This window comes from Schistocerca cancellata, chromosome 10 (genome assembly GCF_023864275.1).
Source record: "Schistocerca cancellata isolate TAMUIC-IGC-003103 chromosome 10, iqSchCanc2.1, whole genome shotgun sequence".
NCBI classification, from domain to species: domain Eukaryota; kingdom Metazoa; phylum Arthropoda; class Insecta; order Orthoptera; family Acrididae; genus Schistocerca; species Schistocerca cancellata.
The window spans coordinates 79,332,115-79,358,964 of NC_064635.1; the positions used below are offsets into that span (position 1 = coordinate 79,332,115).

Genomic DNA, 26,850 nt, shown 5'->3' on the forward strand with positions numbered 1-26,850 from the left:
CGTGAAGGATAAACCACAATGTCTTTAACTGGAAGGACGTCCTTGTTGAGCTGGATAAGGTTAGGTGGCCACTGGTGTGGCCAGGTGTAGATAACTGTTCACTTTTAACCAAGTTCAGATTAGATGCACATGTCCACACATGGTCGCAGTCGGCAGAGTTGGTGGGGCGCAGTGTACCAAAAGTCACTGGTAGATCCACTGTGGCGAAAACAATGTGGGCTGGCACACGAAGTTCATAAATAACGAAAACAAGCACAAAATAACTCACGATGAGACAGTGGTTGTCACTTAGGATCTGTTGGAGATAACATACACTAAGTATCGAATACGCATTTATTAATCACTGATATATAACAAACATGGCAGTAGAACGAGTTACGTGCCGAAAGGAAAACAGTCCAAAGAAGCAAAGTCACGAAGATAGGGTGCTCTGCACCAGAGACGCCACATGCTCCTCTGCTAAATTTTTGTAGCAGTATCACATCTTCTACCTCACCTTCATCTGCTTCCTTTTCCCATTCCATAAAATTGTACCTTATATAGACCCTCTGTGTATTCCTCCTGCCTTCCCTTCTTTGCTTAAAACCTGCTTGTCATCCAAGCTGTTGTTACTCATGCATGTGTTTCACTTATCTGCAAATGTCTCTTAGTTTTCCTATCGTTGACACCTACCCTTCCCATAATCATGCAGGTTTTAACAGTTTTGAATTTTTCCTCTGGCCAATCGTGCTTTGCCATTTTCACTTTCTTTCAGTCTCAGCTTTTACAAGCCTGTAAAACTTTTTCCCTGGTTCATCAGCTGCAATTTTATATTTTTCTCTTTTCATCTGTTTTATTAAATATCTCTTGTTATCAAAATGTTTCTACCGCACTTTGCCTTTTTGCCTGTTAGGTCGCATTTTGCTTCTGCCATATCATCTGTGAAAGGTACCCAGTTTTCTTCTGTTGTAATCCTTTTCCCTGTTTCAGTTAAATGTTGTGTAATTCTCCCTTCGAAACTCTCAACAATCCCTGATATTTTAACTTATCCAGTACCCATATCCATAATTTCCTACATTTTTGGTCACTTCTTCAGTTTTAGTCTGCAGGTCATAAACAATATATTACAGTGAAGGTGCATGTCTACCATTGTAAATCATTTACAGTTAAAAATCTGATATAGAAATCCCTGTCTTACCATTTTGCCATCTGCCTGAAACTTTCCGGTGTCGCCAGATAAAATTGAGGAATACAAGCTTTTTTCTGATTCCTAAACCAATTGTTAACAAGGATCAAATTATGCTCTGTGCAAAATCCTACCAGGCAGTTTCTCCTTACAATCATTTGGGTTGTTGTACTATTTTTTCTCGTTTTCCTGATACGAAAATATTTACGTCCCTAGAATCAGAAATGGTTGTTAAATATTCTGCAAACATGGCAACTGGAATTGATCATATGGGTTAACCTATAATATTCAAATTACCAACAGCAGATTAAACATGCTTCTGTAAGTTTTCAGTGTAACATAAATAAAAATTTAAATTCTTGAGGTCTGAACAAAATTAATTATTGTACCTTTATTCAAGCCCATCAAAAATACAGGGGAACACTGCTGAATTCAATTTTATATTTTGGTCTCTATGAGTGGTTTTGAGCAAAATACTGCATTGCTGGATCAAATCAATACATGAAGGAGTGGGTGTTAATGCCACTGCCTGGTATATGTAAGAGTTCCTAGTGCTTATGTGTCCTACAGCATGCAACAGTTTAATCAGCGAGAAATTGGGCTGCCTATTAGTTTCCTCTTAATGTCGCATCAACATTTATTCTGACTATACTTCTTAGTAATTTCAGTGACAAGTCTATACTTATAAAAATATGTGCGTGTGTTTGTTCCAGCAAAGCTCTGGTACGCCTGGAATAACTTCAAATGGTCTTGGTTCACTTACACATCTTAATATATGGAAAGCATGCTGTTGCTGAAACACACCCTTAGCGGATATAATGGTGGTGTGAATGTAGGAAGGTCGCGGCATGTAAAAATGACACAAAGTACATTATTGTCCCACCTTCAGTTTTGCGCTTGTTGAATCTGTTGGTAAGAGTAAAAATGATATTTAACCCTATATGTCACCAAGGTTGTTAAGAGTACACAGGAAAATGTTTCGCTGGGAAGCCCTTACACATCGCCCACACAGTCCAGATGTCTCCCCATGCCATTTCATAGTTTTGGAGTCCAAAAGAGATAAATTCACGGCTGCTGATATGCTTTGGATGAAAAGCTGCACGCCTGAGTACACTCATGGTTCTGTAGGCAGCCGCAAATATTTTTCCTTGAATACACTGACGACCTTGTCGCACAGTGGGGTAAATATATACAGTTATTATGATTATCTTTAAAATAACAAACAGTTTACTTACCCTGTTTATCCATCAGTCTTGTTTCCATATGGCTGTTCCTTATAGTTGCAATTCAGCCATTATGTTGCACTGTGTTAGTTCAAAACGGTTCAAATGGCTCTGAGTACTATGGGACTTAACTTCTGAGGTTATCAGTCCCCTAGAACTTAGAACTACTTAAACCTAACTAACCTAAGGACATCACACACATCCATGCCCAAGGCAGGATTCGAACCTGCGACCGTAGCAGTTGCGCGGTTCCAGACTGTAGCTCCTACAACTGCTCAGCCACCCCAGCCGGCCACAGTGTTAGCATTTACATGAAAAATACTAGTTTTCACACACAGTCTTGTTTGAAAAAGATATGTTCCTACTGCTGAATGCATGGCAGTGTCGAAAACCTGCTTAAAATATCCACCACTCTGGGTGGCAATGGAAATGTGCTCTTTGATATTGCACTATATAGTTCTGTGTGTTGTTTTTGAATACTTGGAACATCCAAGTAGTAAATGATTTCCCATTTCCTTTTTATGTTCTGTGCATTAAGGAGAATTTTGTTGTTAGTCTATAAATATCACTTTATTTGTACCATGCACTGGCCATATGCTAGCATGCTAACGAAGGAGGTCATTAGTCTTCAAGACCAGAAACAATGAATGTACAAGTTATATGTTGGAATGGATGATCTGAATGTATCACAATGTTTGCCATTTTCTGTTCCTGATCAAACCACCATTGAGTGAAGTACTGCCTGTTATTGTGCATCCAGCCTGTAGAAGAAAGGAGTCCCATCCTGTGCTTTGTTTTGTAGCTGACCTATAATTTCAGTGCAGTGTATGCCCACGTTGGCCTTAGCCCACACTAGGTTACTTATTTCACAGCATGTGTTTGCCTTTCTGATTAGCTCCAGAACGTTGTTTGTACATGACATAACGGGTATAACTGCAGATATTATAATATGTGGAGTTACTATGTATATACATGAGTGTGTTTTTTTTCTTTCTGTCTCAAACAAGCAGTCTTCCTAGAAACATGTCGCAAGCTTTATGACCTGATATTTTTCACATGGTCGTAACTGCATTGTGAAGGGGACTACTCCTGTCAGTATTCACTAACCGTCTTGGGTCCACGCATCAATATTTGAACACCTGACCTGGTGGCCAGAGGAAAACAGACATTAATGGCTTGCTTCTGCCATGTGTACTTGGAGGTACTCCACTCCACTCCGGGTAGAGGGTAACGTGGTCTTCAACAGCCGCCAGTTGCAGTAGCCAGACACAACCGCAGCACACCTGCTTGAAGTATAGCAATGAGAGTGACATCAGTTACAGTAGCCAAACACAACCGTGGCACTTGAAGTATAGTGACGAGAGTGGCATATACTCGTCACTATATCACAGTGCAGAAACTGGTGATGCCATCAATCTACCCAACCAGGATCTCTGTGGCACAGCTAGGTATGTGGCTCTCTCCCCACAAAAGTCCATGTGCTGGAGGACGAATCCTTGACCATTGTGGATGAACATATTTGGGCTTCACTTTCTTCCCCTTCTGCGAAAGAGTCCTTCCTTTTCCTGCTGTTCTGATCTTCCCGTGTAAGAGCATGCTGCGCACCTGAAAACAGACATGAGTCTTAAACATATAACTGCAACACAGTGGTAGACCTGCATCTATTTTGTACTGTTTTTACGATGGGTGTTGAATAAGTGATGCTACACTACTTTTTTCTGGGGCTATTTCGGTTGAAGAAAATGCGGAATTTGTTTTGGGATCGTCAAACATTACCGCTTCAGCCCTTATAGTTTCATGAAGTTCCAATAGCTGGTGCAACTATATGTTGCCTTCAAAATGTTGTCTGTAACGGAACTACACTCGAAGCACAGAGCTGTCACTAAGTTTCGTTTGACAGAAAATCACATCATCGCAGATATTCATAGGTGCTTGCAGAATGTCTACCAGTGAACGAAAGCATGGTGAGTCGTTGGGTAAGGCATCTGTCATCACAACAAGGAATAATGTGTATTGGAATCTTGAATAACACCAATCTGCTTTTAGAAAAAAAAAGTGTTGCGTTACTCATTGAATGCCTCTCATACATAAAATAGTGCATGTGCTGACTGTTGCCCCTAATCTATGTTTTTCCAAAAAACACATCAGCTAAACCAATCCTGGGTCATCCCTTGTGTTCTACAATACATTTATTTATTGTTTAGAATGAACCCTTCAGTGCACTGAATTCAGTGGTATTAAATTCGAAGTGGAATGCCACTACTACGTAGTGATCTTAGCTCAGCGATGACGGAAGAGTCCAGAGATATACTGCAACAATCAGTGGTATTCAACGAGAGGTAGGTCTTCTCAGAATATGTGTTTGATGGCAGCCAAAACATTAACAAGAGATTCTTTACGATGACACTCAATGAAGAGGGAAGAGAGGATATACTGAAGGGCAAGTTCCCATCTCCGGAGTTCTGACAGGCTGGTGTTAGTGGGAAGTATCCAGATAACCCGGACAGTGTAACACTATGCCAAGATGTGCTGGCCGTGCACCAAGGCATGTTTAGCCACAGGGTGATCCTCATTACCAACAAACACTGTCTGCCTGTGTCCATTCATGCGAATGGACAGTTTGTTGCTGGTAATTCCCACATAGAAAGCTTCACAGTGTAGGCAGGTCAGTTGGTAAATCATGTGGGTGCTTTCACATGTGCCTCAGCTTTGATCGTGTACACCTTCCCGGTTACAGGACTGGAGTAGGTGGTGGTGGGACGATGCATGGGACAGGTTTTACACTGGGGGCGGTTACAAGGGTAGGAGCCAGAGGGTAGGGAAGGTGGTTTTGGGATTTCATAGGGATGAACCAAGAGGTTACGAAGGTTAGGTGGACGGCGGAAAGACACTCTTGGTGCAGTGGGAAGGATATCATGAAGGATGGATCTCATTTCAGGGCAGGATTTGAGGAAGTCGTATCCCTGCTGGAGAGCCACATTCAGAATCTGATCCAGTCCCAGAGAGTATCCTGTCACAAGTGGGGCACTTTTGGGGTTCTTCTGTGGGAGGTTCTGGGTTTGAGGGGATGAGGAAGTGGCTCTGGTAATTTGCTTCTGTACCAGGTTGGGAGGGTAGTTGTGGGATGCGAAAGCTGTTTTCAGGTTGTTGATGTAATGGGTTCAGGGATTCCGGACTGAAGCAGATTCGTTTGCTACGAAGACCTAGGCTGTAGGGAAGGGACCGTTTGATGTGGAATGGATGGCAGCTGTCATAATGGAGGTACTGTAGCTTGTTGGTGGGTTTGATGTGGACAGATGTGTGAAGCTGGCCATTGGACAGATGGAGGCCAACGTCAAGGAAAGTGGCATGGATTTGGAGTAGGACCAGGTGAATCTGATGGAACAAAAGGAGTTGAAATTGGAGAGCAAATTCTGGAGTTCTTCTTCACTGTGAGTCCAGATCATGAAGATGTCATCAATAAATCCGTACCAAACTTTGGGTTGGCAGGCCAGGGTAACCAAGAAGGCTTCCTCTAAGCGATCAATAAATAGGTTGGCGTATGAGGGGGCCATCCTGGTACCCATGGCTGTTCCCTTTGTCGGTATGTCTGGCCTTTGAAAGTGAAGAAGTTGTGAGTCAGGATGAAGCTGGCTACAATAATGAGGAAAGAGGTTTTAGGTTACCCACCAGGCCTCAATCTCAGCTAATTTCAAGTTGCCGCCGCTCATACCTCACCTGTCATTCAACAATATCTTTGCCTCTGTACTTCCGCATCGACTGACATGTCTGCCCAAACTCTTCGCCTTTACAAATGTCTGCTTGTCTCTGTGTGTGTGTGTGTGTGTGTGTGTGTGCCTGTCGTTTTTCCCCCCTAAGGTAAGTCTTTCTGCTCCTGGGATTGGAATGACTCCTTACCCTCTCCCTAAAACCCACATCCTTTCGTCTTTCCCTCTCCTTCCCTCTTTCCTGATGAAGCAACCGTGGGTTGTGAAAGCCTGAATTTTGTGTGTATGTTTGTGTGTCTATCAACATGCCAGCGCTTTCGTTTGGTAAGTTAGATCATCTTTGTTTTTAATACATTTTTCCCATGTGGAATGATTCCCTCTTTATATATATATATATATATATATATATATATATATATATATATATAATAGAGGGAAACATTCCACGTGGGAAAAATGTATCTAAAAAGAAAGATGATGAGACTTACCAAACAAAAGCGCTGGCATGTTGATAGACACACAAACATACACACAAAATTCTAGCTTTCGCAACCAACGGTTGCCTCGTCAGGAAAGAGGGAAGGACAGGGAAAGACAAAAGGAGTTTCACTCTTTGCCTTTACAAATGTCTGCTTGTGTCTGTGTATATGCGGATGGATATGTGTGTGTGTGCGAGTGTATACCTGTCCTTTTTTCCCACTAAGGTAAGTACTTCCGCTCCCGGGATTGGAATGACTCCTTACCCTCTCCCTTAAAACCCAAATCCTTTTGTCTTTCCCTCTCCTTCCCTCTTTCCTGACGAGGCAACCGTTGGTTGCGAAAGCTAGAATTTGGTGTGTATGTTTGTGTTTGTTTGTGTGTCTATCGACCTGCCAGCGCTTTTGTTTGGTAAGTCTCATCATCTTTCTTTTTAGATTATATATATATATACACAGTAAAAAAAATGAAATCATAAAAGTTACCGGTATTATAATTTTGCAATACAAAAACATTTACCATAACTTCCTGGAAATTGAATGGTATGAAATTTCAATATATCCATAACCCGTTAGATTCATATTATTGATCATTTTTATTCGAAGAGACATACCTCATTCTCGTAGATTGAGCGCTTTTGAGGCAGAAGTTTTTATTATTTCATCATGCCAGTTTGACTTAAAAGCAGACTGATTAGCAATTTAACATATAGTCCATCACCTACCCAGTTAATTATTACTATTGTAAATCTACTTTCTTTGTGTTTAGTATGCCTTGTTGGTGTGTGACTGCTTGAGCCTGTGACTGAGTGTTCGTATTTGGGGTCCTTATAGGAGTGCAGGCAGTGCAGTAACAGAGAAGTTTGCTTATGCATGTATTTTGCGATTGATTAGATGTACTTTAGCAAACTAGTACCGACGTTTTGCTGGTGTTCAGATGAGTAGTAAAGATAGCGTCGCCACAGGTTCTGGAAAACAGGGAATATCAGGGAATTTCAAACACGTCGGAAAATATTAAGGAAATTTGAATTACTACTACTTCTCCCCATCCTACAACTCCCCTCAGCTTGCAGTCAGTGCTGCCACCATTTCTTGCCGCTAGCCTAGCAGTGCCAACGACAGGCAGGGAGTTATGAGGAGTGGTTTGTTTCGGTCTGAGTCTCAGAGACAAGACGGCACGGCCGGAGACTGCAGTCATGTATGCATGAGCTGTCTGAATTATTGTGTGAATATGTGTGTGCTCTTGTTTTCTGAAAAAATATGTGGCTGAAAATTTAGTCTTGAGAGTGTGATTGTCTTTTCTATGTGGCTGTCTGCAGCTCAGCACCATCTTTATGGTGAGTTCCTACCTATCAGTATTATTGATTCTCAGAGTATTTGAACAACTTATCTGTTGATGGATTAATCACCATGGTCTCATTTCATCAACATGGTGTCTGTGGCACGTCAATAGCTGGTGGCACTATTGGATTTCCATGACGGGCCAAAACTGGAGGCTGTTTCTGCAGTTATCTGTAATGGGTTCGGCCTGCCAGTCTGAAGCCATTCGATTCTCACTAATGTGTAGGCCCTGCCCATCGGATCTAGTCTCACCCATCTGCCCACACGCCAAGTCTGTTTGTATGTGCCATAATCCAGTGGATTTTCATGGTTTTTCCATGGACCCAACATTGTGCTGCTCCTCAGCAGGACACACACAGGCCATGGGCGATAGATTTCAGAGATTGGGACTCTCTCATCCCCAAGTACATTGTACAGCGTGGCATTTTATTCACATTATGGCACTTCAAAAGTAGTTTATATGTTAGAAAGCATGGACAATAAGAAGAAGAAAATTGTTTCAGCCACTGGCGGTTCTTACATTATGAACTCATATATTTGTCGAAAGAGAAATGACGCACTACCTGTAAATTAACAGATATAAAACAGCGTGTAATAACAGACAATAATGATCATAGTAGAACGAACATTTGATTGGCAAACATCTACAATGTTTGTTTACACAATTCTTGCCAGCCTTATACACTTCTTTCAAGAGGCCTGAGGTTATATCTCAAATCAGTGAAGGTATTATACATCTGTCTTGCAACTCCAAGGAAATCCATATTTCTGTCACCAAATGTGTTTAATTTTATTGAAATAAAATAACATCAGTTATCTAAATGAAACACATACGGTATACCATTTGGCTTGCTTTATCCATCTAAAAGCACTTCATTACAGAAGATGTTCATGTTAATTCTTAAGGTTTTTACTCACATAAGGAAACGCCATCTGCTTGCATTTTTTAAAGATATTTCCTAGTTTGCAGTTTTGTTTCTTGTACTGTAGCTACAAAGACACATTGTCAACTTATCAAAATTTGTCCACGAGAAATGCTAAGGCATTCCCACAGTCCAACGAAAGCTTACAGAAGTCACCACTGTCATGTGAAATTTTACAACAACTGGTAAAGACACATCAGAATCAGGCTTTGTGTCAATATTTTTTGAATGAACACAACACACATCATCTTAACTGAACTACTACATAGAAACACACTGCACAAACCGCAAATTTTCTAGAATCTGTTCATCACATGCTTAGAGAAACACAAGCTGAGAAAAAAATCATAAACCACTTACGGAAGAAATAAAAAAATCATAGGAAGAGAACAGAAAAATCACAGGAGGAAATGATATTGAAAATACAAAATTTAGCAGTAATGGAAGAAATTAAAAATGATAATCAGCCAATAAACAGTTCTGTAAATCACGTAATGACAAGGACAATTTGTCAGCTAAAATCAACACTGTAGTTCTGAGTGAAATAGTTACACAGATAAAAGAACAGAACAAACATATAAACACAACAGTAAAAGAAAGTAGTGAACAAGTGGAAACTTTGACACTAAGTTCTGAAAAATTAATCAGTGAAACACATTTGCGCGATGACAAAGTAAAATAAAAAAAAAATATTCAAGGAAAACAATGTATCATTGCAGCTAATGGAAAACAAGAAATTGAACATCTGGCTGTCCCAACCTGTGAAGAACACGAACAAAAACCGGTTGTAATTTCGAGTAAGATATGCCAAAACTCGGATAACTCTTCACTAGTTTGTTCTTCACATATAAAGATACATGAAGCTTTGATGCAGCATACAGACAGTCATGTAAGACTTATGGAACAAAAGCTTACACACAGTAAAAGAAAGTGCAATTGCAATAATCTTGGCCATTCGTACATTTTTTCATTTTCAGTACCTATAGGTATTCATGGCATTTAGGTGACTTTGTTAGAACAGTTTCTCTCGCAGTCAAAAACTGAACAGGCTTGGCGGCATACCAGCAAAGTTTTATTGTAACATATCACCCCGGACTACAAGTCCTATGAAAAAAAAAAAATGTGGATACGGAAAGCTTACAGTTATGTTTACAAACATTTTCATACAGTCAACTTAGGCAATTATTTTCTTATACAAAAATGCACTTACACATAAGACATTGAACAGTCCTTGCGCAGTTATACTGAGCATTAGAGCACAATAATAACGAAAATTCAATTTCATGGTAGACTCGTCTTCTTTCGCTAACCATTTAGTCGATAAGTACAAGGAACTTTCTTCTACTGTCCTAATGTCAATATGTTGTTGTTGTTGTTGTTGTGGTCATCAGTCCAGAGACTGGTTTGATGCAGCTCTCCATGCTACTCTATCCCGTGCAAGATTCTTCATCTCCCAGTACCTACTGCAACTACATCCTTCTGAATCTGCTTAGTGTATTCATCTCTTGGTCTCCCTCTACGATTTTTACCCTCCGCGCTCCCCTCCAATACTAAATTGGTGATCCATTGATGACTCAGAACATGTCCTGCCAACCGATCCCTTCTTCTAGTCAAGTTGTGCCACAAACTTCTCTTCTCCCCAATCCTATTCAGTACCTCCTCATTAGTTATGTGATCTACCCATCTAATTTTCAGCATTCTTCCGTAGCACATTTTGAAAGCTTCTATTCTCGTCTTGTCCAAACTATTTATTGTCCACGTTTCACTTCCATACGTGGCTACACTCCATACAAATACTTTCAGAAACGACTTCCTGACATTTAAATCTATACTTCATGTTAACAAATTTTTCTTCTTCAGAAACGCCTTCCTTACCATTGCCAGTCTGCATTTTATGTCCTCTCTACTTCGACCATCATCAGTTATTTTGCTCCCCAAATAGCAAAACTCCTTTACTAATTTAAGTGTCTCATTTCCTAATCTAATTCCTCCAGCATCACCTTACTTAATTCGACTACATTCCATCATCCTCGTTTTGCTTTTGTTGATGTTCATCTTATATCCTCCTTTCAAGACACTATCCATTCTGTTCAACTGCTCTTCCAAGTTCTTTGCTGTCTCTGATAGAATTACAATGTCATCGGCGAACCTCAAAGATTTTATTTCTTCTCCATGGATTTTAATACCTACTCCAAATTTTTCTTTTGTCTCCTTCACTGTTTGCTCAATATACAGATTGAATAACACAGCTCTGTCTCACTCCCTTCCCAACCTCTGCTCCCCTTTCATGTCCCTCGACTCTTATAACTGCCACCTCGTTTCTGTACAAATTGTACATAGCCTTTCGCTCCCTGTATTTTACCCCTGCCACCTTCAGAATTTGAAAGAGAGTATTCTAGTCAACATTGTCAAAAGCTCTCTCTAAGTCACCAAAGCTAGAAACGTAGGTTTGCCTTTCCTTAATCTATCTTCTAAGATAAGGTGTAGGGTCAGTATTGCCTCACGTGTTCCGATATTTCTACGGAATCTAAACTTCTACTAGTTTTTCCATTCGTCTGTAAAAAATTCGCGTTAGTATTTTGCAGCCGTGATTTATTAAACTGATAGTTCAGTATTTTTCAGATATGTCAGCACCTACTTTCTTTCGGATTGGAATTATTATATTCTTCTTGAAGTATGAGGGTATTTCGCCTGTCTCATACATCTTGCTCACCAGGTGGTAGAGTTTTGTAAGGACTGGCTCTCCCAAGGCCATCGGTAGTTCTTATGGAATGTTGTCTACTCCCAGGGCCTTGTTTCGACTCAGGTCTTTCAGTGCTCTGTCAAACTCTTCACGCAGTATCATATCTCCCATTTCATCTTCATCTACATCCTCTTCCATTTCCATAATATTGTCCTCAAGTACATCGCCCTTGTATAGACCCACTATATACTTCTTCCACGTTTCTGCTTTCCCTTTTTTGCTTAGAACTGGGTATCCATCTGAGCTCTTGATATTCATACAAGTGGTTCTCTTTTCTCCAAAGGTCTCTCTAATTTTCCTGTAGGCAGTATCTATCTTGCCCTTAGTGAGATAAGCCTCTACATCCTTACATTTGTCCTCTAGCCATCCACGCTTAGCCAGTTTGCACTTCCTGTCGATCTCATTTTTGAGACGTTTGTATTCCTTTTTGCCTGCTTCATTTACTGCATTTTATATTTTCTCCTTTCATCAATTAAATTCAATATTTCTTCCGTTACCCAAGGATTTCTACTAGCCCTTATCTTTTAACCTACTTGATCCTCTGCTGCCTTCACTACTTCACCCCTCAGAGCTACCCATTCTTCTTCTACTGTATTTCTTTCCCCCATTCCTGTCAATTGTTCCCTAATGCTCTCCCTGAAACACTCTACAACCTCCGGTTCTTTCAGTTTATCCAGGTCCCATCTTCTTAAATTCACACCTTTTACCAGATTTTTCATTTTTAATCTACAGTTCATAACCTATAGATTGTGGTCAGTGTCCTCATCTGCCCCTGGAAATGTCTTACAATTTAAAACCTGGTTCCTAAATCTCTGTCTTACCATTATATAATCTGTCTCAAACCTGTCAGTATCTCAAGGCTTCTTCCACGTATACAACCTTCTTTTATGATTCTTGAACCAAGTGTTAGCTATGATTAAATTGTGCTCTGTGCAAAATTCTACCAGGAGGCTTCCTCTTTCATTTCTTACCCCCAATCCATATTCACCTACTACGTTTCCTTCTCTCGCTTTTCCGACTGCCGAATTCCAGTCACCCATGACTATTAAATTTTGGACCCTTCACTATCTGAATAATTTCTTTTATTTCATCATACATTTCTTCAATTTCTTCATCTGCAGAGCTAGCTGGCACATATACTTGTACTACTGTAGTAGGCCTAGGCTTCGTGACTATCTTGGCTACAAGAATGCCTTCACTTTGCTGTTCGTAGCAGCTTATCCACGCTCCTAGTTTTTTATTCATTATTAAACCTGCTGCGGCATTACCCCTATTTGATTTTGTAATTACAACCCTGGATTCACTTGACCAGAAGTTTTGTTCCTCCTGCCATCGAACTTCACTAATTCCTACTATATTTCGCTTTAACATATTCATTTCCCTTTTTAAATTTTCTAACCTACCTGCCTGATTAATGGATCTGACATTCCACACTCCGATCCATAGAACACCAGTTTTCTTTCTCCTGAAAACGACATCCTCTTGAGTAGTCCCCGCCCAGAGGTCCGAATGGGGGACTATTTTACCTCCAGAATTTTTTCCGCAAGAGGACACCAACATCATTTAACCATACAGTAAAGCTGCATGCCTCGGGAAAAATTACGGCTGTAGTTTCCCCTTGCTTTCAGCTGTTCGCAGTACCAGCACAGCAAGACTGTTTTGGTTAGTGTTACAAGGCCAGATCAGTCAACCATCCAGACTGTTGCCCCTGCAACTACTGAAAAGGCTGCTGCCCCTCTCCAGGAACCACACATTTGTCCTGCCTCTCAACAGATACCCCTCCATTGTGGTTGCACCTACGGTATGGCTATCTGTATCACTGAGGCACGCAAGCCTCCCCACCAATGGCAAGGTCCATGGTTCGTGGGGGGGAATGTCAGTATGTTGAAAGTAATTTACAGGCTTGAGAGCCATGATTAAGAATGAGTCATACTTGCGGCAAAGAACATTCCGAAACTGAAAAATTGAAAACTTTGATTACAAGCATTTTATGACTGTAACAAGATGTGACCCAGTAAAAAGTAAAAAAAAAAAAAATTAAAATGAAAAATTACTGGCATTTAATAAATATTGGACCCCATTAGCAAAGATGTAGAGAAAAACAAACGGCATTTTCATTTAAGCTTGACTGTGGCACACATAAGAATACACAACAGGAATGTACTACAGAACAGCGCCTTGGAATTCCAGCAGTAATTAATGAGTCACATCACACAAAATACACTCCTGGAAATGGAAAAAAGAACACATTGACACCGGTGTGTCAGACCCATCATACTTGCTCCTGACACTGCGAGAGGGCTGTACAAGCAATGATCACACGCACGGCACAGCGGACACACCAGGAACCGCGGTGTTGGCCGTCGAATGGCGCTAGCTGCGCAGCATTTGTGCACCGCCGCCGTCAGTGTCAGCCAGTTTGCCGTGGCATACGGAGCTCCATCGCAGTCTTTAACATTGGTAGCATGCCGCGACAGCGTGGACGTGAACCGTATGTGCAGTTGACGGACTTTGAGCGAGGGCGTATAGTGGGCATGCGGGAGGCCGGGTGGACGTACCGCCGAATTGCTCACCACGTGGGGCGTGAGGTCTCCACAGTACATCGAGGTTGTCGCCAGTGGTCGGCGGAAGGTGCACGTGCCCGTCGACCTGGGACCGGACCGCAGCGACGCACGGATGCACGCCAAGACCGTAGGATCCTACGCAGTGCCGTAGGGGACCGCACCGCCACTTCCCAGCAAATTAGGGACACTGTTGCTCCTGGGGTATCGACGAGGACCATTCGCAACCGTCTCCATGAAGCTGGGCTACGGTCCCGCACACCGTTAGGCCGTCTTCCGCTCACGCCCCAACATCGTGCAGCCCGCCTCCAGTGGTGTCGCGACAGGCGTGAATGGAGGGACGAATGGAGACGTGTCGTCTTCAGCGATGAGAGTCGCTTCTGCCTTGGTGCCAATGATGGTCGTATGCGTGTTTGGCGCCGTGCAGGTGAGCGCCACAATCAGGACTGCATACGACCGAGGCACACAGGGCCAACACCCGGCATCATGGTGTGGGGAGCGATCTCCTACACTGGCCGTACACCACTGGTGATCGTCGAGGGGACACTGAATAGTGCACGGTACATCCAAACCGTCATCGAACCCATCGTTCTACCATTCCTAGACCGGCAAGGGAACTTGCTGTTCCAACAGGACAATGCACGTCCGCATGTACCCCGTGCCACCCAACGTGCTCTAGAAGGTGTAAGTCAACAACCCTGGCCAGCAAGGTGTCCGGATCTGTCCCCCATTGAGCATGTTTGGGACTGGATGAAGCGTCGTCTCACGCGGTCTGCACGTCCAGCACGAACGCTGGTCCAACTGAGGCGCCAGGTGGAAATGGCATGGCAAGCCGTTCCACAGGACTACATCCAGCATCTCTACGATCGTCTCCATGGGAGAATAGCAGCCTGCATTGCTGCGAAAGGTGGATATACACTGTACTAGTGCCGACATTGTGCATGCTCTGTTGCCTGGGTCTATGTGCCTGTGGTTCTGTCAGTGTGATCATGTGATGTATCTGACCCCAGGAATGTGTCAATAAAGTTTCCCCTTCCTGGGCAATGAATTCACGGTGTTCTTATTTCAATTTCCAGGAGTGTATAATGCTCCTACAGCACTAAACTTTTTTCACTTGTAAAAATATCTAGAACATCTTACTGATCATCCGAGGAATTTTGCTCTCAGTAAACATTTTGTAATATGAAATTTTTGAAAGTAAAACGCAGACTGGCGAGACAGGGATGCAGCTTTGAACACAATTCTTTTTACGTACAACATTAGCAGTCATGACTTACAAAATGAAACTTGCCTATTATATTTATGTCATTCATTGTGTTTGATCATAATGTGTGTTCTCTGTATAAATTGTTACTGTAGGATGTGGCACCATTAGTACAATAATTATGTAGAGTATAGTACTGTTGGGAGCTCTCATGAGTCATTTAAGATGTGTAAGGAGGAAACAAAGAGAAAAAGGTAAGAAAGATCAAAGAAATGGCTGGATGACAACAGTGAATGAAGGTATCGTGACTTGAGGCAATACAGGTTACCGAGATTATTATAGGACTCGTAGAATCGTACATGACAATGTTGTAGAAACTGAAATGATTCGGACACACAAGAGCAAGGGATGTCATCATATTTCGCATGTCAAACCGTATATGGAATAATTAAATTGAAATGATTCAGACCCACAAGAGCGAGGGGTGTCATTCTATTTGGCATATCAAACCATATATGGAATAATTCTATTTACCAATGTTGTACCCATGTAGAGGACTACATGTCACCTATTCAAAAATATTTCTTGCATTACAGAGCACAGCAACAGTTAGCAATAAACAATGCTATAGCACTGCATGACAGAGCCACTCCCGTAGCGCAACAAACTTAATTTATTCCGTAACAAATCAAGTGATTTGCTGCAATGATGCATACGCTGGAGAAACTGCTATGAACTTTGAAATTTCATCTAGAATCCAAATAGAAATAAATAATTTCTAATAAAATGAACATTGACAGTATTTTTTTAAAACAGTTCTGAGAGGGAACACTGGTTATCAGCAATGCATTGTCCTCTCCAATATTATTTTTGGCTATACACAGTGCTGTTAATACAGAGACATATAACATTTTCTACCACTTTTGATGAGGTGTACAGGATGTTATAGGATGGTAATTGTGTTGTCTGGAAAGAAAAGTGATAGGTATTTTGATGTAAGAAGTTTTTCAGAATTAGGTGAGCTAGTGAAGCTACGTTTACTGAACAGTAATATTTATGATTATAGGTAAGGGGTCTTGTTTGTGTGGAAATACGTTGATGAAAATAGAGCAGGGAATTGTTATTTGAAGTGTATATTGAGACAGAGGCAGCGAATATTGCAATAGGATAATGTTGCAATAGGACACTGAGATTTCTGTTGGTGAGGTACATGAGATTTGTGATACATACTGTAATAGAATGAGGCAATGATTATGATGATTAATGAGGAAAAGGAGTGAGTGAGTAATGGTTAGGGCACAGGGACCCTGTTTCTTGTTGTAGTCAGTTTTTATGCCATGTGGATGCATTTTGTGTCTATAAGCGTAAAACGTATATTTTTAAAAAGGTGTGGCTGGATGACAACAGTGAATGAAGGTATCGTGACTTGAGACAATACAATTATTTCTTTCATGTGGAGTTCATAATTATATGATGCAAATTATTCACCCTTTTTACTAAACAGATACTGTCACTTTTTTCATCTGAACAACATAGCATGTAACAGTTACACTTGACAATAATTTGAGAAGTGTATATATTTGTCTCCATTTGTGCACAGAAAATGTTTTGCAAAGATGTGGCTCAGCATTGATTGCTACTCTGTACTGTGAAACACTCTTTAATATGTGGTACCTCATTGAATTTTTTGTGATTTTGTCTTTGTGGTAATGTCTATTTTCTTGTTTATACTGATGAATGACATTGTTTCTTTCTGATTTATATGCAGTCCAAATTTAACTTCTACTGAAATCTGTAACCTAATCTCTCTTTCCTTTGTCTAACACATAAACTTTATGTATGTACAAAATGATTCATTTTTTTACATTTCAGCTTTATTCTTTTTGCCATGGCATAGTATAAGATGCTTTTATATCTGTTTTTCTACTAACATGTGCGACATTGCAGACTGTCCCCTTCTATTTACATACGATGTAACACAATTACATAAATTACTTTAACATAAGGAATTTTCAGATTGTATTTGCCTATTATATTTATGTCATTTATTGTGTTTGATCATAATGTGTGTTCTCTGTATAAATTGTTACTATAGGATGTGGCACCATTAGTACAATAATTATGTATAGTATAGTACTGTTGGGAGCTCTCATGAGTCATTTAAGATGTGTAAGGAGGAAACAAAGAGAAAAAGGTAAGAAAGAACAAAGAAATAGCTATAAAGATTAATATGACAAATGGTTAGGGAGGACAAAAATGAGAAATGGCTAGGTAGAGCAAAGACAACAAATGGTTAGGTAAGGCAATGGACCTAAAAAGTATGAACTTGTGAGAATGCCTGATACATGTGACAGAAATAAGCAGAAAGTACAGTAAACAGTGGTATTTGTTGAAAGTCTGATGAAAATATAGCCAAAAGTATTACAAGGTGCATGAACTAAAGCATGAAATATATCTAGATAGCAAGCTAGTTACTGACCATATTAGGTATAATCATAGGCTGACATTTGTCTGATTGCATAAACTGACTGCATAAAATATTCTTTGATGTGAACCATGGTTACACCCTAATCCATGTTTTTCCTAATTATATATTTGTGTTCTCCTTATCTGTGAGTGTGACCACTATCCTTATGTGTTTATTTTTTGTATGTGACCACTATCCTTACGTGTCTCTTTCTACCTTACTCCCTATACTTTTTTGTATTTCACTGATGTCCACACAAACATGTGGTGTCACCGCCAGACACCACACTTGCTAGGTGGTAGCTTTTAAATCGGCCGCGGTCCGCTAGTATACGACGGACCCGCGTGTCGCCACTGTCAGTGATTGCAGACCGAGCGCCGCCACACGGCAGATCTAGAGAGACTTCCTAGCACTCGCCCCAGTTGTACAGCCGACTGAGCGAGCAATGGTTCACTGACAAATACGCTCTCATTTGCCGAGACGATAGTTAGCATAGCCTTCAGCTACATCATTTGCTATGACCTAGCAAGGCGCCATTTATCCTTTGCTATGTATCTAATGAAGCATGTACCGTCAGACTGATGTACACCCATTATGGATTAAAGTTAAGTATTACATCAACTACGTACTTTATTTGCTACTATATATTCCCTTAACTGTTCCAGACCTCACGCCAGTCTGCGTGAGCTAAACGCGTGCCTTTCGGCTACCTGTCCTAGTGGATTGGCTGTCGGGTCAGTCCACTACAAAACATATATGTTTGAATTGATTTAGAATCTCCTATAGGGAAATTCTGTACAGATACTGTATTATAATTGTTTATTATCATGCCTGTGACAGTACACTGTATCACATGACTTACATGTCTAATGTTTCTGTACTTCATTATTATAAAACAAAGCTGCTATATTTCTCTTAGTTTTTTTAGAGACATACAATTGAGAGTTGCCAGGGCAGAAAAAATATGTGTATTGAAATACTGTCGGTCACATGTTGACATACTTTACTGACACAAGCTGCAACTGACTCTTACAAAGAACTCTATGATACTGCAAGATGGCTTTGGAGTTATCAATGGACCTGCAATCTGCTTCAAGCAGATACAACGCCATCTTACTGTTTGTGCATGTGGGGCTGTCAGCTGAGTGTTGTGTTTAGTCTCACTGAGTCTGCTTCCATACCATTCCTTACAATAGTGACATAACTGCAATGACCTTCAGAAAGTTAGGTCATTTGTGAGAGGGACACTCTTCTGCCTACTTTCATCATGCAAATCACTATTCACATATGTGACTTGTGTGATACAGACACTGTGACCTACTTCCTGGGTGCTACAAAATACTACTTCAATACAGAATGTGACATATAAACTTTGAATATAACCCTAAGCAGTAATCATTCACACAGTGTTGAATATTGTATAAATTTTCACTTGTAGTCTTTTAACTCATATTCCTGTAAAACAATTTTCCCCTTTGTATTTGTAACGTGTTTTGTTTGTTCCAGTCCACAATGTTTAGAATTTTGTCCTCATCCCATTCCTACCTGAAATGAACCTCATACAAAATTCTACTGGGGGAAGGTGGGGGATATGTAAGGTGATAACATCATTTTGATTTTTGTATGTCACTGATGTGCATTTCAGAGAGAGAGCAAGATATGTCACTGTAAAATAATCTTTGGTCATATGCAGTTTGATACATTCTTAGTTTAAGTGTGGTAGGTGATGGACATATGCAGCAGTGATGTGTTGACTTGTGATTGTATCTGTTAGATAAAGATTTATTGTAAACGACAACAAGAATGAATATAAAGGTGAAAGGAAAATAAATTTTTAATAATGTAATAGTTTTTGAAGAGAAGTTCGAGGTAAGACTGCAGCACTGTGCATCTAATTTTTCAGAATGATTATTGTCAGCTAGTTAAGTTGCTCAAAGCTGAGAGAAAGATCACCTCACTTCCCTGAGTCCTAGATTAGCATATGAATTGATTAAGCTATTTGGTTTTTATAGAAATTCTGTTAACATTGTACCCTCTTTAAATCATTGTTCACTTTGTTAAGCATAGTATTGTTCAGACCCTTGTTATGTGTGTAGATCATGTGAAGTATTACTCTGTCTTTCTGAAAATATACTTCATTCTAAAATTTTTGTTTTGGCTTATCATTTCATAGGAATAACTCTCCCAAACCAGTTGTTTGTCATTATGCATTACCACAATGTACAGTTTGGATATGTATTTAGAAACAGAAATCTAACTTAGCAGTTGCCTGCTTGCTGTTTGCCATTGTGCTTTTGAGAAATATGCAACATTGTTGTCAGGATGTGAGATAAGTAAAAATTTTGATTAGGTTCAGATAATTGTTTTACTTCAGCTGTGGTTTTAACATAAAAAAGTTGCATCCAGATCAGTTCAGTTCAAATTAGGTTCTGTTTAGTCAGAGATTAGCACAGTAATTTAAGTTGAATAACAGTTCATGGGCACATAGTTTTGGTACATAGTTTATGGAATGGGAGGTAAAGTTGGGCCAAATTTCAGACAGGAACAAATGTAGTGGGGAGATTACAATTGATTCCCCATTCCTCAATGGCCCGATTATATACTTTCCTTGCCGCTTTGGTTCACCAGATATTGAGTACATAGGCTAAGTGTAATAAAATACATTGTACATTTATTACTCCTGCTGTTTTATAATGTATCATACTATCTGCAATACCCAGTTTTCCCTGGTTCACAATATATCGCATGATTGACAGCATGTTGACCATTTTCCCTATCAGATATATTCAGACATACATTCCATTAGACCTACGATGTATACAGAACTTACTAAATTACAATGGTGCAATAGAATATAATCTAAATAAAACAGATGAGAATAAAAAGTTACTTAATTTAATAATAAATTTGATTTTTATTGTATACATCGATTTATTTTTCATTTTTTAAACTACACTTGCATGCACAGTGTATTTGTAGTTTTGTTGTTCAAGGTATAAATGAACAAATTTTGAGGTGACCCAACTCTTTAGGATGTGACTTAAAACTGGTCTTGTGAAAACCGCGATTCCTTTAAGTTAACACCACAATATCAGAATCTTTGAACTTGTGTTTTGCTGATGGTCATACTATAAGACAGATTTACTGGAAAAGGCAATCACTTTAAACTGAAGGGCAGCCCAGATGCGACTGACTAAAGCAGGCTGAGCTGCTATTTATATTCGCAATCTAAATTTGATTTCGATATTCTATAACATTCGGATATATTTGATTTCGGGAATTGTTACTCCCAATCTGACATTACTAAAAGCTCTCTTTTACATCTGCCATTAACGTTTTCTCCCTTCTGATGATTCTTGCACCACTTTTTTGGGATTCTGCCTCCTTCCAATCCCATTTCATGTCCACTCAACATAATCCTTTTAAGTTTTGTATTTGCCATAATGTTAAATTCTTTTATTGCATCATACTCTTTCACATTTTCTTAGATTGCTCCATCTTCCAATGACGAGACCCTTCACCGCTCCAAAAATTTTACGTACTACTTTGCTCTTAAATATCCTTTACATTCCAGATTTTTACATGCATATGTTAAAACTGGAGTGAAAGTGTTCTATAAAGGGTCATCTTCGTGTTTCTTTAGACATATTTGCTCTTTCTGATATCACAGAAGGCATAAAAGGTTTCGTTTTAATGTTATCTTTTGCATTATGTCTGTACTTACAAGGGGAGCTGCTCATCGAATCCCCCTCAGATCTATTGGTAAGAAGGTCCAATGGATAGCCCATCAAAAGGTGAACACAGATCAAGCATGACAACAGGAAGAAGGTGTACTGAACTGTGAAAAAAGAAGAAAACTTGAAACAGTGAAACGGTACAAGCTCAAGATGTGCGACATCGAGTGAACTGGTAGAGCCACCGCGTGGTGGCCACGTCGTCATGGTATTGGACTGCAAAGCAGGAGACCACTCATGCCCAACCCCCTTTTTTTCCCCACATAATTGAGCTGTCCATGAGGTCACTGGCGTGTCCATTCACCGTATTTAAATTTGTGTTTGTGTCGTGGTGTTAAAGTCCGTTTGCAATAGCGAGGTGTAAGGAAGGGACCTATAATGAAACATGATTCTGCACAATGACTCTATTAGCAAACAAAAGGAAGTGGTTCTCGAATGGGAATTGCAAACATTTGATGACAAGTTACTTCGAAATGCTGCCACCAGGTTTTAGAGATAGTATTCCTGCGGACGCACCAATACGTTGAAGTGCCCGAACTATCTGATCAGTACAGTCCCTTCCACAGAACGGCCTCCCAGTAGCGTGGGATTACAGGACTACGCCACAACTCCCAGCCAACCGAACCCTCCACCGGAAAATATGCCTGGTGTGTCATTCACAACATAGGTGACATACACGTCATATGATAGGAATTTCTTATCGATGCACCTATTTTTACTCCTGGTGAGTTAGTGAGATACGCCCCCTTGCCCGATCTAGATTCTCCTATGGATGTGGATGCGATCACTCCAAAAGAAATTATGAAAACTAGTAGTTTGTCGCAGAAACTGCAACAAATGAACGCAGCAGTCTCACAATCACACAGTTTCCCCTGTGCGCTATCAAAATATGTTTTTAACATTTTTGAATTTGTCCACATGTACACCATCAAATCCGGCATATGTTCAAGCAAATTTGAACTTGTCCCGAAATTTCAGAAAGCGAAGCTGATTATGTGTGAGAGCTTGGACTCTGATAATAGGTGCACCATCATGTAAATAGTACTGCTCAGTATATCCGTGCAGCTTTGTAAAATGGTAGAGTCTTCTCACAAAATATTTCACTTGTCTAAAGCCACACACATTTAACAGTTGCACAAGAGATGTACAACTTGGAGAAATAGGAACCAAGTCCACTCCCAAATCAAAATAGTATAATTCCAGATCCTTCTGTCCTGTCTAGCTGCCAAGGAGTAAAGAAAACTCCTTGTTCGCTAAGCAGCATTCATTAAAATCTTTCACTAGTATTTTCTCCATTCTGTCTGACGCACTACAATTCACAATGACATTGGGGGTTTGCACAAGTATCCTATTGACCTGTTGCTGAACTTGGAGCCCAGATACACCATTTTACCTGCAAACTTGAGTAAAATGTAGGTGAAAGAAATTCTGCTTGGTCAAGGCAATATTGTATGGTGCAACTGTGGGAAGTGGCAGGCAGCTGGTCTACACTACATTTAGTGACATCTCCTCCAATGAAGGACTATGTGTGGGTCATTTTCATTTCATAGTAAAAACAGGACTGTTTTGCGTTGATGATATATCTGTCTTCGTATTGTTGGAATTTGACGTTAGGTGCTGTACCAAACTTCTTGGAACAGTCTACAAATGAGCGTAGTTTTTGCTTACATATTTGCTAATCTTTCTGCTCGTAATTTTGTATTTAGTTTTGAAAGTGAATAACTTTAAAGCCCAGACCGATTTTTTTTGGCATAATGCATCACCAAATTTGTGAGTCTGTATCATGCAATGCACTTAATTCATTTCTGGCTTCAATAAATTGTTGGTATTGCCCCTATATGGTTTTCTAATTCACCTAACTTCCATCTTCAGGTTCCTCCTCATTCCACGAATTCTTTACAGTATTTAGCTGTGCTTTCTTCCTCCATCGCTTTAAACTTCTTGAATTTATTTGTAACTCCACTTCATAGCCTACGTTTGCGTCTTTTAATTGGTATGGACAATACTGTGTATTGGAGCATTTCTTTCATGTAACCCAACAAAATGTCATCAGATTGATATTGCAGCGTCTCTTTTTCATGTTCTTTGTATGGATCATTAACATTCTCATCATCTGGTACACACAGCCATGTGTCAATCAACACTGCATCTTCATCACCATTTCATCAATAAATGTTGGAAACAATCATACAAATATTAGACAGTTATCCAATCGCTTAAAGAACATGTACTTTAGGTTGCATAAGTTCGGAAAATGTTCATGGATCCTGTTATGCAAGCCGTGAGCTATATTTGCTGGATTCATATTACCCACGGAATATCACTCATGTATTTAACACGCCCACATGTAGAGGCACAGAGAATCCACTGTCAGCCAGGTAGCTTCGTCAACAGGAATCTTCTCTCCGCCGTGCACTGTAGTCAGTTGATATCCGTTGTGTGTCTGACCCGTTTTTGTTTTGATGTTTGTTTGTTTAGGCGTAGTGTCCTCATACCACAGTGCGGTTATCTTGCACTGGACCTACAGCTTACAGTGGTGTCTGAACCATCACCAGTTTTGTATCCGAGATCTTGTGTGTTTTCACCAGAATTCGACACTGGAATCCCATGATTAGATGGATATTTGTACTTGCGTTCCAGTTTGGAAGCTTTGACTCTTGAACTTCTATGTTGTAACATAGTTCACAACAGTTTATTGCCGGCCGCTGTGGCCGAGCGGTTCTGGGCACTTCAGTGCGGAACCGCGCGACTGCTACAGTCGCAGGTTCCAGTCCTGACTCAGGTATGGATGTGTGTGATGTCCTTAGGTTAGTTAGGTTTAAGTAGTTCTAAGTTCTAGGGGACTGATGACCTCAGAAGTTAAGTCCCATAGTGCTCAGAGCCATATGAACCAGTTTATTTGTTGTTTTCATTTCTGTGAGAAGTCTATGCAAAATATCACCTGCTCTCTCTATTCATCACATTTACTTGGAACTGTAATACGTTCTTACCACATTATTCATATTCTATAACCAATGTACAGTATGACAATTTCCAAGACTACAGGAGAACAGACACTTCAGTGGCTGGATGAACAGTTCATAATTTTGTGGATACAAAATATGGGGCACAAGGGAGATATGAACAGGAATCTCCCTTTTTGCAGTCCAACATCATGACCATAAAGTACGACGTGATGCCTCTTCCAATTCGCTCTGTGCATCTTGAGATTAGACGGTTCACTGTTTCCGGTTTGCTTCGTTTTTCACACTTCATTACACCTCCTTCCTGTTTTCAGGCCTGATGTGTGTTCAGTTTCTGACAGGCTATCCACTGAGCCATCTTAGCACTAAATGTGATGGGGAGTTTCCCTTGTTAGAAATCCCCTATTCACACATATTAAATTTCATTTATTTGTTCAAATGTTTACACTTTTAAAATTATCATTATCTTGGTAGTTGACAGTGTATAGTTGACAGTGTATGTGAGCACAGAATATTTTATTTTGTTGTTAACTTACATTAACTTCACTGTAAACCAACTGAAGGTGAAAATAATAAATGGAAATTTGGACCCTCAGAAACACTTGAACATTTTCAGGTATCAGATTATTTGAATATTGCAATTCTAGTCAAACAAAATCATGTAGAATGCCAAAACGACAATCATCATGGTTTATGGAGACAGTAACTGATCTCAAATGAGCAAACAATATAATAGACTCACATAACATGAATTTATTTAGGACCAAATTTCAAAAAGTGGTCTTCAGAGATGAATAAGAGAGAAAGAGAAAACAGCCTCTTAACATCTACCAGCTCTGGAAAAAGGGATCAGAATATGTAAAATGAAGTGAGTCATGAGAAAGAAGAGTGTAAGAACTGAAACATTCAATTAATGTGGTCCTTAAAAGACTGTTCGAATAAATAAATAAATAAATAAACATTAAAATACTGTGAATTTTCTGTACCCATGATATGATCACATTATAATACCAGTACAGCAAAAACACAATCAGAACAGCACTGGAGCACAACTGGCCACTTAATGTTACGAGAGCTCTATATAAGTTAATGTGAGATTGTAAAAGTCGATAATTTTTGCTGGACCAGGCCTTCAACCCCTGTCTCCTGCTTAACGCGAGTAGTTGCCTTAACTACCTCGACCATCCGGACATTGGAAGCATGTATTAGGTTGAGAATTTGAGTCAGCTGGGAAGCATGTCCAGAAAGCTGTGGCGGCTAAGACAATTGCTCATGTTAAATGAGAGATACGGTCTCGAGAAGTAGTCTGGTTCCAATTTACAGTTTTCACCATTGAATTATTGCAATGCTCGATTTTAGTTAGCATCGGGCTTTCCTTAGAAACAGGTATTGTAATCTATTGCTATGCTTACTGTATGGTGTCCTTCCTCCCTGGCCTTTTCGGCAATGACTCTGAGCGACTGTTTTGGCATTTTTGCAGAGATCACGGACAGAGCAAACTGGAAAACATAAGAATACGTCATTAGAGTGATTTCTTCACGATATTACTGATGATAAACAAAATAATTAGTAAGAAAGAGTTTATAGAATAAGAAATTATTCATTGATACCATAAGACTTTTCCAACATTGAAAATGCAATGTAGATTCAAACACAATTATGAAGCACCCTCCAAAGTATATGGAATTTGTGGCACGCTTTTATGGAAAACATGGCAAAGACCTGGATAGTAAAGTGACTGCAGTGGCTTTTTATGTTGTGTTACTGCAGCACAGATAAAATGAACATGTTGCAGCATGTCCACGTATTGGCCTTGTCAAGTGAGTCTACTGTTCTGCTCACCTGTGATTTAATCATGTGTCTCACCTCCACATTTGCACTTTTGAGAGCGTATGAAAACACAGCACCGTTGGTTTTGGGGAAAAAAAGACGCCATGATGTGTTAACATATACTGTTTCGAGCAGTGTTGGGTTTTTTGGCAAAGAATAATTCATTTACGACTGTTGTGAATCTACTGGTCATAATAGTTGTCAGTTACACGGCATTGTTTATTCAGTGAGCTGCGCTTCTATAATCTTTAATACCATTCACTACTAAACACTGAATGCATATAAATGCAGAGTTTGACAGAAGCATGACCTTTAAGTGTGGCAGATTTTAAAATCACTGTTATTCAGTTGTAGCTATTCCAGGTGTGGAGGTGTGGTGTTTCCCTTGCAGAAGTGAAAGGCGATTACGTAGGAAAGTTAAACATGTTCGTAGAAAACTAAAACCACCAACAAAATCTCTCTCTAGTGCAGTGAACATATAAGCTTCTCTTGTAAAATGGTTATTACTTTGCA

At 39.9% G+C, this 26,850-nt stretch overlaps 1 protein-coding gene across 1 annotated transcript in view; it reads right to left on the reverse strand.

Moving 5' to 3' along the window:
* Positions 1-26,850, reverse strand: part of LOC126106141 (uncharacterized) — a 138,790-nt gene that overhangs the window by 52,023 nt on the left and 59,917 nt on the right. Inside the window, exons 5-6 of the mRNA XM_049912384.1 lie at positions 25,920-26,006; positions 3,814-3,993 (exon numbers count right to left, since the gene is read on the reverse strand). Coding sequence (XP_049768341.1) covers positions 3,814-3,993; positions 25,920-26,006 — 267 coding nt within the window. The remainder of the gene's footprint in view (positions 1-3,813; positions 3,994-25,919; positions 26,007-26,850) is intronic.